At 41.0% G+C, this 15899-nt stretch overlaps 1 protein-coding gene across 2 annotated transcripts in view; it reads right to left on the bottom strand.

Annotated features, from left to right (window-relative positions):
* Positions 1-15899, bottom strand: part of LOC122562200 (transmembrane channel-like protein 7) — a 44671-nt gene that overhangs the window by 3117 nt on the left and 25655 nt on the right. For both annotated transcript variants that reach the window (XM_043714874.2, XM_043714877.2), the window contains exons 10-15: positions 15599-15762; positions 13443-13566; positions 9521-9618; positions 7592-7775; positions 5461-5591; positions 3149-3304 (exon numbers count right to left, since the gene is read on the bottom strand). In XM_043714874.2, coding sequence (XP_043570809.2) covers positions 3149-3304; positions 5461-5591; positions 7592-7775; positions 9521-9618; positions 13443-13566; positions 15599-15762 — 857 coding nt within the window. The remainder of the gene's footprint in view (positions 1-3148; positions 3305-5460; positions 5592-7591; positions 7776-9520; positions 9619-13442; positions 13567-15598; positions 15763-15899) is intronic.

Genomic DNA, 15899 nt, shown 5'->3' with positions numbered 1-15899 from the left:
ATTTAGCATGACCAATTCACCTGACTTGCATGTCTTTGGATTGTGGGAGGAAACTGGAGCACCCGGAGGAAACCCACACAGACACTGGGAGAATGTGCAAACTCCACACAGTCGTCCAAGGCAGGAATCTAACCCGGGTCCCTGGCGCTGTGAGGCAGCAGTGCTGACCACTGAGCCACCATGCCACCCTTACTTTGAGGCTATACCCCTAGTTTTGGTTTCATCCACCATTGGAAAAAAACCTCCCTACTTCTATCCTATCTATTCTCTTCATGATTTTATATGTTTCTATAGGATTCCCTCTCATTCTTCTCAATTCCAATGAGTTTAGTCCCAGTCTACTCAGTCTCTCCTCATTAGCCAACCTTCTCAATTCCAGAATCAACCTAGTGAACTTCATTTGCACCCCGTCCAGTGCCAGTACATCCTTTCTCAAGTAAGGAGACCATAACTGCACACAATACTCCAGATGTGGCCTCACCAGCACCCTAAACAGCTACAGCATAACCTCCCTATTTTTAAAATCCATCCCTTTAGCAATGAAGGACAAGATTAGATTAGATTACTTACAGTGTGGAAACAGGCCCTACGGCCCAACAAGTCCACACCGCCCCGCCGAAGCGCAACCCACCCCTACCCCTACATTAACCCTTACCTGACACTACGGGCAATTTAGCATGGCCAATTCACCTGGCCTGCACATCTTTGGACTGTGGGAGGAAACCGGAGCACCCGGAGGAAACCCACGCAGACATGGGGAGAACGTGCAAACTCCACACAGTCAGTCGCCTGAGTTGGGAATTGAACTCTAGCGCTGTGAGGCAGCCGTGCTAACCACTGTGCCACCGTGCCGCCCACAAAGATGGTGCATGTATGGAACAAGCTGCCAAAGGAAGTGGTGGAGGTGCCTACAATTACATCATTTAAAAGACATCTGGATGAGTACATGAATGAGCGGTCTAGAGGGATATGGGATAAATGCTGGCAAATGGGACTAGATCAGTTTGGGATGTCTGGTCGACAGGGAGAAATTGGATCAAGGGGTCTATTTCTGTACTATATAACTCAGTGACTTCATGATTCCATGAAAGGTGACAGAAATTTATAGCTCTAGCCACAGAAAGTAGATACACCAACTCAATTAACAAATGCACATCTGATCTCAATTTTCTTTTTCTTGGTCATTGAGTAACAACAGGACAGGTAAATGAGCTGGGATATGGAGCAGCCATGATCTCACTGAATGGTGGAACATGTTCAGTGGCCTGAATGGCAAACCTGTGTTCCTGTAAGCCTGCTTGGATTTACATTCCAGTTTTTAATAAAAAGGGATTACATAATTTCACTGCATCACCTCATTCTAATAAAGCATTGTGTGGGAATCTGACAGATACGTGTTCGATCCTACATCATAAAGAAATAAAGATTTGTATTTGTTTAGAGCTATGCGCAACCACAAAACATGCCAGAATATTTTGCTACTTTTGAAGTCTCATTGTTGTTGTAATGGAAGAAACATGGCAATTTATTTGCTAACAGCAAACTCCCATGGACAGCAAAGTGATACTGAGCTGATCTGTTTTCGGCGACATTAGTTGAAGAATAAACTGAAGATAACTACTTTGCTGTTCTTCAAAATAGTTCCATGGAATCTTTTATACCTATGAAGGGGTAAATGGGCCTCCAGTTTAATATCTCATCTGAAAATAGAGAACTTTAGAGTGTAGCACCTCCTTTGGGCTGCCCTACAGTTTCAGACAAGATTTTTTCTGCTTATGTTCCATAGTAGCACATAAAGCTACAACTTTAACTTAGAGATGAGAATGTACAAACAGAGTTTCAGCTGAAGCATGGTATGAACTATGTCTTTTTGAATTGCATAGGATATCATTGCAAGGCACTGCAATTTTTAATTTGGAGCAAAGATTGAAGTCTCTGATGGACTTTTGTTTTGCTGATCATTATTACAAGTACATAGGACTGAAAAAGACAATTGGAGTTGAAAAGGGTGGCACTGGAAAAGCACAGCAGGTCAGGCAACATCCGAGGAGCAGGAGAGTGAATGTTTCAGGCATAAGCCTTTCATCTGGAATGCCCAAAGCATCGACTGTCCTGTTCATCGGTTGCAGCCTGACCTGCTGCGCTTTTCCAGTACCACACTTTTCGACTCTGATTCTCCAGCATCTGCGGTCCTCACTTTCTCCTAGTTGCTGGAAAAGACATTGTGAATTTATTCTCTCAAAAGGAATGTCATTCCAGATGAAGATTCAGTGCAGTCTCAAGTCTGAACCTGTTAACCGTATATCAGATCACTGTGATAAAGATTCTGATCATCAAGCTGTTGAGACAGGATCTGGAAATTTCCTCATAGCCAATATAACAGGTCTATCTGTGATGTGTAATAATAGAAACTGCCCAGATCAACTGCAGTATATAATTACAGCTTTTTATTCAGTCTTCTGCTTTTGTAGCTGAACTGGAATTATATCATGACTTAAGGCAGAATTTCATGCAACTAAAATAAACTTGTTTAAATTGACAAAAAAAATCAATGCATGAGTTGTGAAAATTAACTCTGGACAGTTGCAAAGTATTTTGCTTCTTTGGGAAGATTATTTAGGCTGAATGCAATATTATCATGTTGTGATATATTTAGCTCCAACTAAATTTGTAGTTTAACACTAAAAAATAATTCATACTTCAGCCTAAAGTACTGTACTTGATTTGTCAGTGTGATGGTTATCCCAGTTATTGGAAGGATTAGGAGGAAGTGGAACAGGAATTCTAGCTATTTTTCCATTGTGTTTCTTAAGAAACAAATAATTATTAGTGTAGTGGATAGTTGCTGATATCCTTACCCTTCAAGGGTGAACCTCTACTCTGTTTATCAAAATAAACCTGGCAGTTTGTTGTCTTATTAAGCATATGCAAATGTAAGAATATATGTTAAGATTTAATTAAAATTATTAAATGATATCATATGTTGCCTGAAGAAGAATTGTACTGTGCCATCAAAAAGCAGGAGTGTGTTTTAGTTTCACAAATCTCCACCCGGCCGCTCACTTTTCTATTTATGGTTTCAAAAATAAAATTACAATCTTGTTTCTTCATCATAAATTCTCCTATTGTAATGCAATGCAATTCTTACCATAAAATGGTGATCACTAATAGGATAAAGGGCTCTGCTATAATGTACTTCAAAAATCTCTGCACTTCTGACGGAAACGTTGATACTGTTGCAGGAATAATGAGCCAAGCTGATTCATAGTGTCGAAATGGACCACAGGACATGGATGGATGGACCCTGAGGAGTAATCAACAGTTACATTGAGCTTTTTTTATAAACCGGCGCCTATATTTGTACAACTGCCATCAAGAGCAGTAGCAAATATGAGAACAGCAGCAACAAATTGTGGAGGTTCATAAAACTAGCATTAAGCCTTAACCCTTGAATATGATTCATTGCTGAAAAGCCTCCTGATACAGGTTTTGGGTTCGTACATGATGGTAGGTCACTCAGATGATGCAAAAGAGAAGGAGGATTAATGGCCACGTAAGAGCAATTGTCTCAAGTGACAGAAAAACAAGGGTGTGGTAAAGGGGTGATTGTCAGGGTTAAAGTTGACAAATTTGTTTATTTACCGTGAGATGTGGGTCACTTACCAAACTTTTGGATCAACAGCCTGGATTTTGCAGGCAGCACTAAAACCGAGTGCTTACTTCGAAGGAAGTTGCCCACAAATGCCTACTGATTTTTTTTTTATCTTTCCCAACAACAGTTTAAAACTGGCACTCGGTCAAGGAGATGTTTTGTTCTACAGCAACACTGAAGCTGGCAAGCTGGGAGACAGCCAATCTGTTTAGCAGGTCATTTTTGCACTTGGGTTGAAGTATAGTTTGCAGTTCTGGTCACCACATTACAGGAAGGAAGGAATTGCAGTGGAGAGGGTGCAGAGAAGATTTATTAGAATATTGCCAGGGCTGGAGAGTTATAGCTCGGAGGAGACTTTGGAGAGGTTGGGGTTGTTTCCCTTGGTACAGAGAAGGCTGAGGGGTGACATGATTGAAGTATACAAAATTGTGAGGGATAGGGATACTGTAGACAGGAGGAGCCTGTTTCCCTTGGCAGAGAGTTCAAAAACCAGGGGTTATAGATTCAAGTGAAGTGGCAGATGGATTAGAGGAGATGTGAGGAAAAGCTTTTTTTACGCAGAGGGTGGTGGGTGGCTGGAATTTGTGCTTGAGTTGGTGGTGGAGGCAGAGACCCTAAACTCTTTTTAAAAGTACCTTCAATGCTGTAAGCTGCAGGACTACGGGCTATGTGCAGGACGATGGGATTGGGAAGGGCAGTTGAGTGTCCTTGGGTCAGTTTGGACAAGATAGGCCAAATGGCTCCCTTCGGTACTGTATCATTTCTGTGGTTCTGTGGTTCTAACTCATTTCTAAGCCTCTTCTGAAGAACAATGTCCAGTTCTGGTCACCCAGTTACAGAAAGAATATTATTAAGCTGGCGAGGATTCAGAAGAGATTTACCAGGATGTTGCCGGTTATGGAAGGTTTGAGTTGTCAAGAAAGGTTGGGTAAGCTGGGACTTTTTGTGCTGGAGTTTAGGAGTTGAGAGGCGACCTTATAGGAGTTCATAAAATAATGAGGGGTATAGATAGAGTTAATGGTAGTTGTTTTTTCCCCCCTAAAATGGGGGATTTCAAGGCTAGAGGGCACAGTTTTAAGGTAAGAGGAGAGAGATTTAAAAAAGACATGAGGGGCAAATTTTTACACAGATTGTAGTCCACATGTGGAATGAACTTTCTAAGGAAGTGGTGGATGTGGGCACAGTTACAATGTGTAAAAGACATTTGGATAAGTATATGCATAGGAAATGTTTGGAGGGATATGGGCCAGGCAGGCAGGTGGCCTAGTTTAGTTTGGGATTATGTTTGGCACAGACTTGTTGGACCAAAGGGCCTGTTTCTATGCTATATGACTCTGTGAATCGATTGTCTGTGCCCAGGGATGTAATCTCACATTTTGGCTATGTTGCAGAAAACATTCTCATTAGTCCAACCCCAGGCCTGAAAACAGCTTTGCATTACTGTGCCAAGGCAAGAAGTGTCATGCTGGAAAAGCACAGGAATGATAAAGAGCTTATGCTCGAAACATCGACTCTCCTGCTCCTTGGATACTGTCTGACTGGCTGTCCTTTGACTCTGATCTCCAGCATCTGCAGTCCTCACTTTCTCCCTCTTTGCGCCAAGAGATATTCTAAAATTAAAGCCTTTCACAATAATTGAACCTATTAAAGACATTAAGGCACATAGTGAATCCATTTACTCTATTGAGGTGATATCAGTTCTCACAACAGAACAATTACTTTCCCCAGGTCCCTCCTTGGCTGATTCCTTCGACCAGAAGCAATAAAAGAGATGTGTAAACTTTTCCCACTTTCCCAGAGATACTTACGTAGCTATATTGACACTGACGGGAACAATTGCTGTAGCCAGTCCAAACAGCAATACCAACTGAAAGAAAATCTTAGAGCTGGAGGCTCGGAACAGTCTTTTGCCAGGACGACAGTAGTTGTACAAAGAATGCTGTAAATTTAAAAAAAGTACTCATTGGACCCAAGCACTGGCTGATAATTCGCTGGCTGATTTTCTTCACATGGCAGATGAAGTGAGCAAAAAATAAATAACACGTGTATTTATGTAAAATACAACTGCATTTTGATTATCTTACATTTTCTGGCTTTTTTTTTGCTGCTTGTATTAGTTTCGCACACAGGTTGGCTCCAATCTTTTTCCTACATTACAACATTAACTACACTTCAAAAAATACTTCAACTTGTTGCAAAGACTTCTGGGACAACCTGAGGTTATGAAAGACACTGTAGAAATGCAATTTTGTTTCTTAGAATCATGGAGTTGTACAGCATGGAAACAGACCTTTCAGCCCAACTTGCCCAAGCCAACCAGATAGCTGAACTTAACCTAGTCCCATTTGCCAGCATTTGGCCCATATCACTCTAAACCGGTCCTATTCATACAGAGTCATAGAGGTGTACAGTATGGAAACAGACCCTTCCATCCAATTCGTCCATGCCAACCAGATATCCTAACCCAATCTAGTCCCACCTGCCAGTACCCAGCTCATATCCCTCCAAACATTTCCTATTCATGTACTCATCTAGATGCCTTTTAAATGTTGCAATTGTACCAGGTTCCACCACTTCCTCTGGCAGCTGATTCCATACATGTACCATCCCATGCATGAAAAAGTTGCCCCTTCGGTCTCTTTCATATCTTTCCCCTCTTACCCTAAACCTATGCCTTCCAGTTCTGGACTCCCCCACCCCAGAGAAAAGACTTTGCCTATTTATACCCAGTCTCCACCATTTCCCACTGGCAGCTCATTCCTTACACACACCACCCACTGCATAAAAGAAAATTGCTCCTTAGGTCCCTTTTAAATCTTTGCTCCCTCATCTTGAACCTGTGCTGTCTAGTTTTGCACTCCCCAACCTTTGGAAAATGACTTGGCAATTCACCCTAGCCATGCCCCTCACGATCTTGCATGCCTCTAGAAGATCACCCCTCAATCTCTGACACTCCAGGGAAAACTGCCCCAGGCTATTCAGCCTCTCCCTTTTGCTCAAAATGTCCAATCCCGGCAACATCCTTGTAAATCTTTTCTGGGTGCTTTCACATTTAACAATATCTTTCCTGTGGCAGGCAGACCAGAATTGGATGCAGTATTCCAAAAGCGGCCTAACTTCTTATTTTGTTTCCCTATCAATGCAAATCATTAACAGAAGAGTTGGATGATGCAATGTGTTGGACTGTCATTTCAGCTCCGCGGACAGGATTTGAATGATTTACTGAATGGCAGGGAACTTGGGAAAAGTGGTGGTGATATTTCAGCTCATACCCTTGGAGTGTAAGATGAAGGGCTGGGTGAAGTGACGAGTCACTTTGTGGTGAGTCTTCTGAACATTGACGTTGTTTAGAGAAACACATCCGTGTTTTCCTGTCTACAAGAATTGCGCGTAAGAGGTTGCCATGGAGGGAACAAAGCAATATGCTCTGACTGGCAATGATTTAAACATCAAATTTGTCTCTTGCAGTGGGAATAACAATCATACACCAAATCCAGTTTATCCATAGGTTTAGGGTATACACAAAAACAGTCAATGGGTCAACATTCTCCTGTGCTAATCTGCAGTCAATTATTTTGTTTCCCCCTCAGGGGTTAGATAGTCCTGTCCTTATTACTTAGTCTCTACTGCTACCTTTTCCTGAGGCCTTCACAGACACAGTCCCAGCACCCACCAGTTCCATGTGGAGTCTGATTTGAAATTAATAATTTAGGTTCTGTGATAAACATGGTTATCAAAATTAACCTGCTGATATGTGTAGGTTCTTTACATGTGTTGTAACCAAAGATTTTTCTAACACATTTTCATTCATTACAATTTCCAAAGGATCAGTTTAACAGCCAGGAGGTTATCTTCATCTCCAACACAGGCTATTACCGATTGATTATCATTAAATAAAATCATTATAACTACAGACTTCCTTATTTTTCTCAAGTCTACCTTTTTCACATAGAAGATGATGAAATACTTGACGATGTTGAGAAGTGGCAGTAATGGAGAGTAAAACATTCCAATCCAGACAATAGTTTGTCCATCAACGATATCCAAAACATTCTCTGGAATCAGAAATTGCTGCTTCTTCAACATTTTAGTTATCTCAAACGGAGCATGCTCAACGATGAATCTAAACAATAGAAAAGAAGTTTTGGTAGCTTCGTTCCCTCGCATCATTGTGAAGAAATATTACCCAATGTTTTCAGGTACAGGCAGGTAGACATACAGAGCTCACATACAATAATAGTTAATGGAATAAAACATAGAAACAAGTTTTGTAGCATCTGTAAAGAGAAATCGAAGTTAACGCTTCCGGTCCAGTGACCCTTCCTCAGAACTGATGGTAGCTAGAAAATGTTGGTTTATGCAAAGAAGATAGGGTGTTGGGGGGGGGGGAGGGGGCGGGGGGAATAAGGAGTAAACGTTAAGTGGGGATAGAGCCCAAAGAGAAAGAAAGACAGTTGGACAGACAAAGGTGTCGATAATGAGCTGGCTGGGAGTATGAATACTGTTAATGGAGATTGTTAGTGGCTAACAATGACAGACTATGTGATAGTCTGGTGTGTGTGTGGTAGGTTCCACTGGGGACCCTGCAGCCCTCCAGACTCAATATCAAGTTCAATAATTTCAGGGTCCAAAATCCACATGTCCTAGCCCTCTACCACACACACCAGTCCTTGTTATCACAGTCTGCCACCACACACTAACCATCGTTAGCCACTAACAGTCTTCATTAACAACTATTCACCCTCCCAGCCAGACTGTTATCAACTCCTTTGTATGTCCAATTGTTCTCCTCTCTCATTGGGCTCTATCCATACCTGTTGTTTACTCCTTACCCCCCTCCTCTCCACTCTATCATCTGCATATAAAAAAACGCCAGTTTCCTAGCTACCATCAATTCTGGACCTGAAACATTAACTTTGATTTCTCTACACAGATGCTGCCACACTTGCTGAGCTTTTCCAGCAACTTCTGTTTTTGTTTCTGATTTACAGTTTTTTCATTTTTTTTAAACAGAAACACATTTATTTGAACTGAGGAGACAGGCATCTTGATATGCAAGTGAAATAAGTTCTAAATTTAAAAATAATGTGTCATCCATCCCATTTTTAAAAATTCACTCAATAGATGTGGGCATTACTGGCTGGGCCAACAGATATTGTCCATCCCTGGTTGTCCTTGAGAAAGTGATAGTGGTGAGCTAACACCTTGAACTGCTGCAGTTCATGGAGACTTGGGAGTTATGCTGCTTTATATTATGGCATTGACAGATGTTACAGTGTACATAGAAGTCATTCAGCTCATCAGATTTGCAGTATCTCTTCTGCTAGCTACCCACTTAATATTCTTTTAAATATAAAAACAATTCCATTTAGAATAGTTATTATTTCTACTCAACAGCTTTTAGGAGCATAGTTTTCCATAATCTAACCATTCCCTACAAAAAAAGTGTTTTCTAACCTCATTTTACTTTTTTCACGTGAATTTTAAATTTATGCAGGAATATCACTATACATCAGCAGAAGTAATTTATTACTTTTTATTCTATCATAATTCTTCACTTAATTTAAGATATCTGTCACGTCACATTTAATAGGAGAAAGTGAGGACTGCAGATGCTGGAGCTCAGAGTCGAGAGTATGGCGCTGGAAAAGCACAGCAGGTCAGGCAGCATCTGAGGAGCAGGAGAATTGACATTTTGGGCATAAGCCCTTCATCAGGGCTTTCCTGATGAAAGGCTTACGTCTGAAACGTCAATTCTCCTGCTCCTCGATGCTGCCTGACCTGCTGTGCTTTTCCAGCACTACACACACATGTCACACTTAACTCCTCAGCTCTATTGGACATGGAAATATCTTCTAAATTGCTTACTTTCTTGGAAGTTCCACACAAAAGGTGACAGCAATGCAAGACAGAAAGTCAAACAGCATTAGCTTGTACATTTCCTGTCCAATCTTTGTCTCCCAACACTGGGGGATGAAACAGAAATAATATCAGCAAACACACAAACAGCAAGTCTGATTGGTTCTTTGAGAAATGTATGTATTCTGCAATATAAATAGATTGGTCAGAAACAATTGCCTTCAAGATATTTTTACTTTCACTGTCTTTGTTGTAATTATTTATTTACCTTCTTTCTAACAAATCATCCAAAATTACACCAACTGCCAGTTTATAAATTTGGTAGCATTTGTACATATAGATCTACTTTAGAAGACTGACTAAGGGGTTCAAACATATTTAACAAACTAAATGGATTTTTTTTTGAAGCGATAACAGAATGGTTCGAAAAGGACTTTCCAAAGGTTTTCCATACAATGTCACATAATGGACTTGGGAGGAAAGTTCTCAGTCAAGGAACAAAAGGGTCAGTAGCAAGCTGGATAAAAAATTGGCTTCGGGATGGAAGCAGACTGCAAGAATAAATCGATATTTTTCAGGCTGGAGGAGGATTTGTAGTGAAGGGACCCCAAGGGTATTGAAACCCCTACTTTCCCTGATATATATTAATGATCTAGGTCTCAGTGTGCAGGGAGTAATTTCAGGTTTGCAGGTGACACAAAACTTTGAAGAATTGTAAACTGTAAGGAGGACAGTGTAGAAGTCCAGAAGGATAGAGACAAATTGATAGACTGGGTACACAGGCGGCAGATAAGTTACAACGCAGAGAGATGATTTAGTATTTTGGGTAGGAAGAACATTGAAAGACGTCATAAAACAGAGGGTATAATTTTACGGGAGGTAGAGGAGCAGATGGACCTGAGTGTGTATATGCAAAGATCATTAAAGGTGGATGGACAGGTAGAGTAAGCAGAGAGTAAAGCATAGTAATCTTGGCTTTATTAAAAGACATAGAGTCCAAGAACAAAGAGGTGGTGTTGAACTTGTATAAAAGTTGTTAGAACTCAGCAGAAGTATAATACACAATTCTAAGTACTACATTATAGTAAGGATTTGAACATAGAGTCATAGAGATGTACAGCACGGAAACAGACTCTTCAGTCCAACTTGTCCATGCTGACCAGATATCCCAACCCGATCTAGTCCCGCCTGCCAGCACCGGCCCATATCCCTCCAAACCCTTCCGATTCAGATACCCATCCAAATGCCTTTTAAATGTTGCAATTGTACTAGCCTCCACTACTTCCTCTGGCAGTTCATTCCATGCATGCGCTATTCTCTTTTATATTGTTGTGGTTCTGTTCGCCGAGCTGGGAATTTGTGTTGCAGACGTTTCGTCCCCCGTCTGGGTGTTTAACAGAGAACAGCCAGGGAATTCCTAGAGGCATGGCACTCATCCACAGATTCAATCAATAAGCCCATCGACCTGGACCTAATATACCGACCACTGCAATGGACAGCTGGAACTGACAACCGGAAGCGGCAGATTCAAACAATTACAAATGCCGGAGGAAAGATCACAGAAGTGCTTCACAGGAGGCTCCCAAGCACTGAGGATGTCACCTAGACAGGGGACGAAACGTCTGCAACACAAATTCCCAGCTCAGCGAACAGAACCACAACAACGAGCACCCGAGCTACAAATCTTCTCACAAACTTTGAATCTCTTTATATCTTTCTCCTCTCACCCTTTAGTTCTAGACTCCCCCACTCCAGGGAAAACACTTTGTCTATTTATCTTAACCATGCCCCTCCTGATTTTATAAACCTCTATAAGGTCACCCCTCAGCCTCCGACACTCCAGAGAAAACAGCCCTAGCCTATTCAAACTCTCCCTACAGCTCAAATCCTCCAACCCTGGCAACATCCTTGTAAATCTTTTCTGAACCCTTTCAACTGTTACAACATTCTTCCGATAGGAAGGAGACCAGAACTGCACACAATATTCCAAAAGTGGCCTAACCAATGTCCGGTACAGCCACAACATGATCTCCCAACTCCTGTACTCAATACTCTAACCAATAAAGGCAAGCATACCAAACGCCTTCTTCACTATCCTATCTACCTGCGACTCTACTTTCAAGGAGCTATGAACCTGCCCTCCAAGGTCCCTTTGTTCAGCAACACTCCATAGGACCTTACCATTAAGATTTGCTTTCCCAAAATGCAGCACCTCACATTTGTCTAAATTAAACTCCATCTGCCACGCCTGAGCAAATTGGCCCATCTGATCAAGATCCTGTTGTAATCTGAAGTAACCTTCTTTGCTGTCCACTACACCTCCAATTTTGGTGTCATCTGCAAATGTACTGACCATAGATTGAAAAGATTGGGGCCATTCTCATTGGAAAGAAGTAGATGAAGTGAAAATCTGATATAGGCTTTCAAAATCGTGAACAGGGTGAATAGAATAAATAAGGAGAAAGTGTTCCTGCTCAAAAAAGGAACAAGAAGAAGAAGGCATAGATTTAAAGTGATCTGCAAAAGAAGCAAAGATGAAGTGAGGTAAAGCTTTTTCACTGAACAAGTAGTTAGGGTATAGAATGCAATGCCTGGAAATGTGGCGGAGACAGGTTTAATTGAAGCATTCAAAAGGATGTTGAATGACTATTTGGATAAAAGTAATATGCAAGGGTACAGGAAGAAAGTCTGTGAGAAGATTTGTAACTCGTTGTTGTGGTTCTGTTCGCCGAGCTGGGAATTTGTGTTGCAGACGTTTTGTCCCCTGTCTAGGTGACATCCTCAGTGCTTGGGAGCCTCCTGTGAAGCGCTTCTGTGATCTTTCCTCTGGCATTTGTAATGGTTTGAATCTGCCGCTTCCGGTTGTCAGTTCCAGCTGTCCGCTGCAGTGGTCGGTATATAGGGTCCAGGTCAATGTGCTTATTGATTGAATCTGTGGATGAGTGCCAAGCCTCTAGGAATTCCCTGGAATCCTTAGTATCCACACACACAGAGGACAAGCAACATGAGTTCGACTGGGACAACACTACTATTATAGGCCAAGCCAAACAGAGAACAGCCAGGGAATTCCTAGAGGCTTGCCACTCATCCACAGATTCAATCAATAAGCACATTGACCTGGGCCCTATATACCGGCCACTGCAACGGACAGCTGGAACTGACAACTGGAAGCGGCAGATTCAAACCACTACAAATGCTGGAGGAAAGATCACAGAAGCGCTTCACAGGAGGCTCCCAAGCACTGAGGATGTTACCTAGACAGGGGACGAAACGTCTGCTCAGAAATTCCCAGCTCGGCGAACAGAACCACAAGTACAGGAAGAAAGCAGGAAATTGGCACTTGGCAAAATGATGTTTATTTAATGAGTTGGTGTTAGCAAAATGAGTCAAATGGCCCCCTTTTGCACCGTAGCACTTCTCTGATTCTGAAGTGGCACAGAAACATCCACGTGCAATTTAGGTTGTACAATGGGAGGTTTTGTCTTTCAGGTACATCTCCTTTTACCAGTATGCAGTAGACAATCCAAAGCATAATTTAAAGACAACAGGGAATTTTCACTGTGCCATACCAATGGTTCTCTGTCGATGAGTGCTACAAGAAAAAAAAGCTGATTAACTGGGTCTCCATCTGTTTCTTGTCCATGTGCCAACTAGCTTCACATTCTTGCACATTCAAATTAATTCACAGACGGTAAAGCACTTTGGGGCATCCCGAGGATGTGATAAGGTGATATAAAAATGAATGGTATTGATTACGCTCTCAGGTTAGTGCCTATGGCAATCTTGCTACTGTTGTGATCCAATGAAGAATGGTACATCTGAACTTTCCCTTCCTGCCTATAACAATCTCTGATGTCACAAAATCAAACACATAACCCACCACTGATCTCTCTTATAAAGCTACTGTTTATTCTCACTATTTTTTACTCACCGGATAGTGAATGCTGTGACCACAGGCTTCACAATCCTGTTTACTTTCACTGTCAGAGCAGGTGATATGTTGCCACAGCGAGAATACCAGCATGCTCAGATTGGTTAGTCTTAAGAATACACTTCTAAATGGAAATGAATGGAGAAACTTAAAGACAGATAAACTTTATAAATCACAGCAATTATTTACTTTTACATAAATACATTTTCTTTTTTCTCATCCTCCATTGTGTTTATTGATCTATACAGAGCTTGGGCTAGTAAGATAGTGGGTGTTGGAGTCATAGAGATGTACAGCATGGAAACAGACTCTTAAGTCCAACTTGTCCATGCTGACCAGATATCCTAAATTAACCTAGTCCCATTTGTCAGCACTTGGCCCATATCCCTCTAAACCTTTCCTATTCATATACCCATCCAAATGCCTTTTAAATGTTGTCATTGTACCAGCCTCCACCTTTTCTTGTGTTCCTGCTGAAATTGTGGTCATTAGGTTAGGAGGTGCATTTTGTAATACCTACCTTTGTTAATGAGACCGTAAGTGCAGAGATTAGGCCCTAGTTTGATTCTTCACAGCCCAGATTTTTGAAATAGAACATTTGGGTCCTACGTAATACAATTTTCTGTTTGTAGGTTATGTAGCATCAGTGATCCTCCACACTCACTATTGGTTCAGGTTTTAACAATAAAAATGCTGTCATAATTTTTTTTGAAAAAAAAAATGGATGGCATTGTGATGTAAGTCAATGATTTATGATGTTGGAACCTGACATTAGATTTGAATGAGATTCTATACTAAGCTGTCAGTTTACACACGGGCAGGTTGTGTGTTGAGATCATGCTGAATGAAAATACTGTGTGGATATTTATGTAAGGGTGGAAAAGTGCATGGCATTGATTCTCTTCTGACTGCTACAATGCCAGAGAACAGACAGCAATTGAGTACTGAGGAAGTATTCCAAACATTTTCTCCTCACCACACTGGGACACAGATAAGGAGCTATAGCGCACTATCTACTGCTATGTCAGCCAAGAGAAGCAAACCTTGGACGTTCCATCTGTGCAGAAAAGTTAAGACTAAGATCCATCAAACTGTTTTCAAAATTATTTTAATAAAAGATAGCATTTGTTTCCTATCTCTACCTGCCCTTGAGCTGTGCGCTTGCTTGACCATGTCAGAGGGCAACTAAGAGTCAGCCATATTGCTGTGGGTCTGAAGTCAACAGATTTCTTTCCCTAAAAGGACATTTGTGAACCAGATGGGTTTTTATGAAAATGAATTTCGGATTCACCATTACTGACACCAGATTTTCATTAATGAATTAAATTTAAGTTCCACCTGCTGCCAGAGTGGGATTTTGACGTCTGATCCCAAAGCTATAGCCTCCAGATTAATGCTCCAGTGACATCACCATTATGGCACCATCTCTCCATTTGGCAATTGTTTGAAGAATAACAGATCAAGACTGTCATTATGTTTGGAATACTTCCTCATTATCTTGTCCCATACTTCTTCATTAACCAACAATGCCACAATAAATTGTTTATGCGATTGATCAAGACACAGCAGTGATTTAACTTCAAAATTGATTCCGAATTGATATGCACTTGGATAAGTGCCAATTACATGAAGGTGGTTGTAAACTCTACAATACATAGAACATAGAACATAGAACACTACAGCGCAGTACAGGTCCTTCGGCCCTCGGTGTTGTGCCAGCCTGTCGTACCAATCTGAAACCCATCTAACCTACACTATTCCATGTACGTCCATATACAGTTAAGCAATAACAACTGAGAGGTTCACGCTGGAGTTATTTCAGGGACAGTCCACATGTTAAAACATCCCTTTATACTGACAGTGGATGACAATGTAGCTAAGTTGGTGTTTTTAAATTTGGAGGATGTTCTCAGCCAAATATAAACACCAATTTTGAGAAGCTAACAATTTTATAATATAAAAGCGACTAAACTAAAATTATTACATCTCCACTGGGGAAAGAATTTATACCAATCTCTGAAAGGAAAAATTGATATATAAAGCATAATAAAGTTCATTTTAAAAGACTGTTGACCTTCTATTTAATGTGTGGCAGATGGAAATAGACAAAACATCACTCAGCTCCTAAGTCTAATTATACATCTAATAAGATTTACCTGATTAATATCAAATTGATTTCAGTGTTTGGTGGATATTCTTCATATCGGACAATTATCCGAAATAAAAATGGCAGGAGAATATTACTAATGGAAATGACAATGGGTGGGAGATATTCCATGAAGAATTCAATGACAAAATACATTTCCTTGTTTTCACTCCCCTAGAAAAAAGAATACACTGGGTTATCAGAAGAAACAATATGCTCCATGGCCTCACACTGGAGGGCAGGCTTTCTTCCAGACAGGCTAGTCTGCCCTGCTTTGCCCCTCTTTCTGAATTTCTGGTCCAAATTCTTTT

Source organism: Chiloscyllium plagiosum, unplaced genomic scaffold (genome assembly GCF_037043375.1).
Source record: "Chiloscyllium plagiosum isolate Xiang-an unplaced genomic scaffold, Cpla_swu_hap1 HiC_scaffold_25, whole genome shotgun sequence".
In the NCBI taxonomy this organism is placed as follows: domain Eukaryota; kingdom Metazoa; phylum Chordata; class Chondrichthyes; order Orectolobiformes; family Hemiscylliidae; genus Chiloscyllium; species Chiloscyllium plagiosum.
The sequence above is the reverse complement of the archived record's forward strand: the minus strand, read 5'-3'. Positions and strand labels throughout refer to the sequence as shown.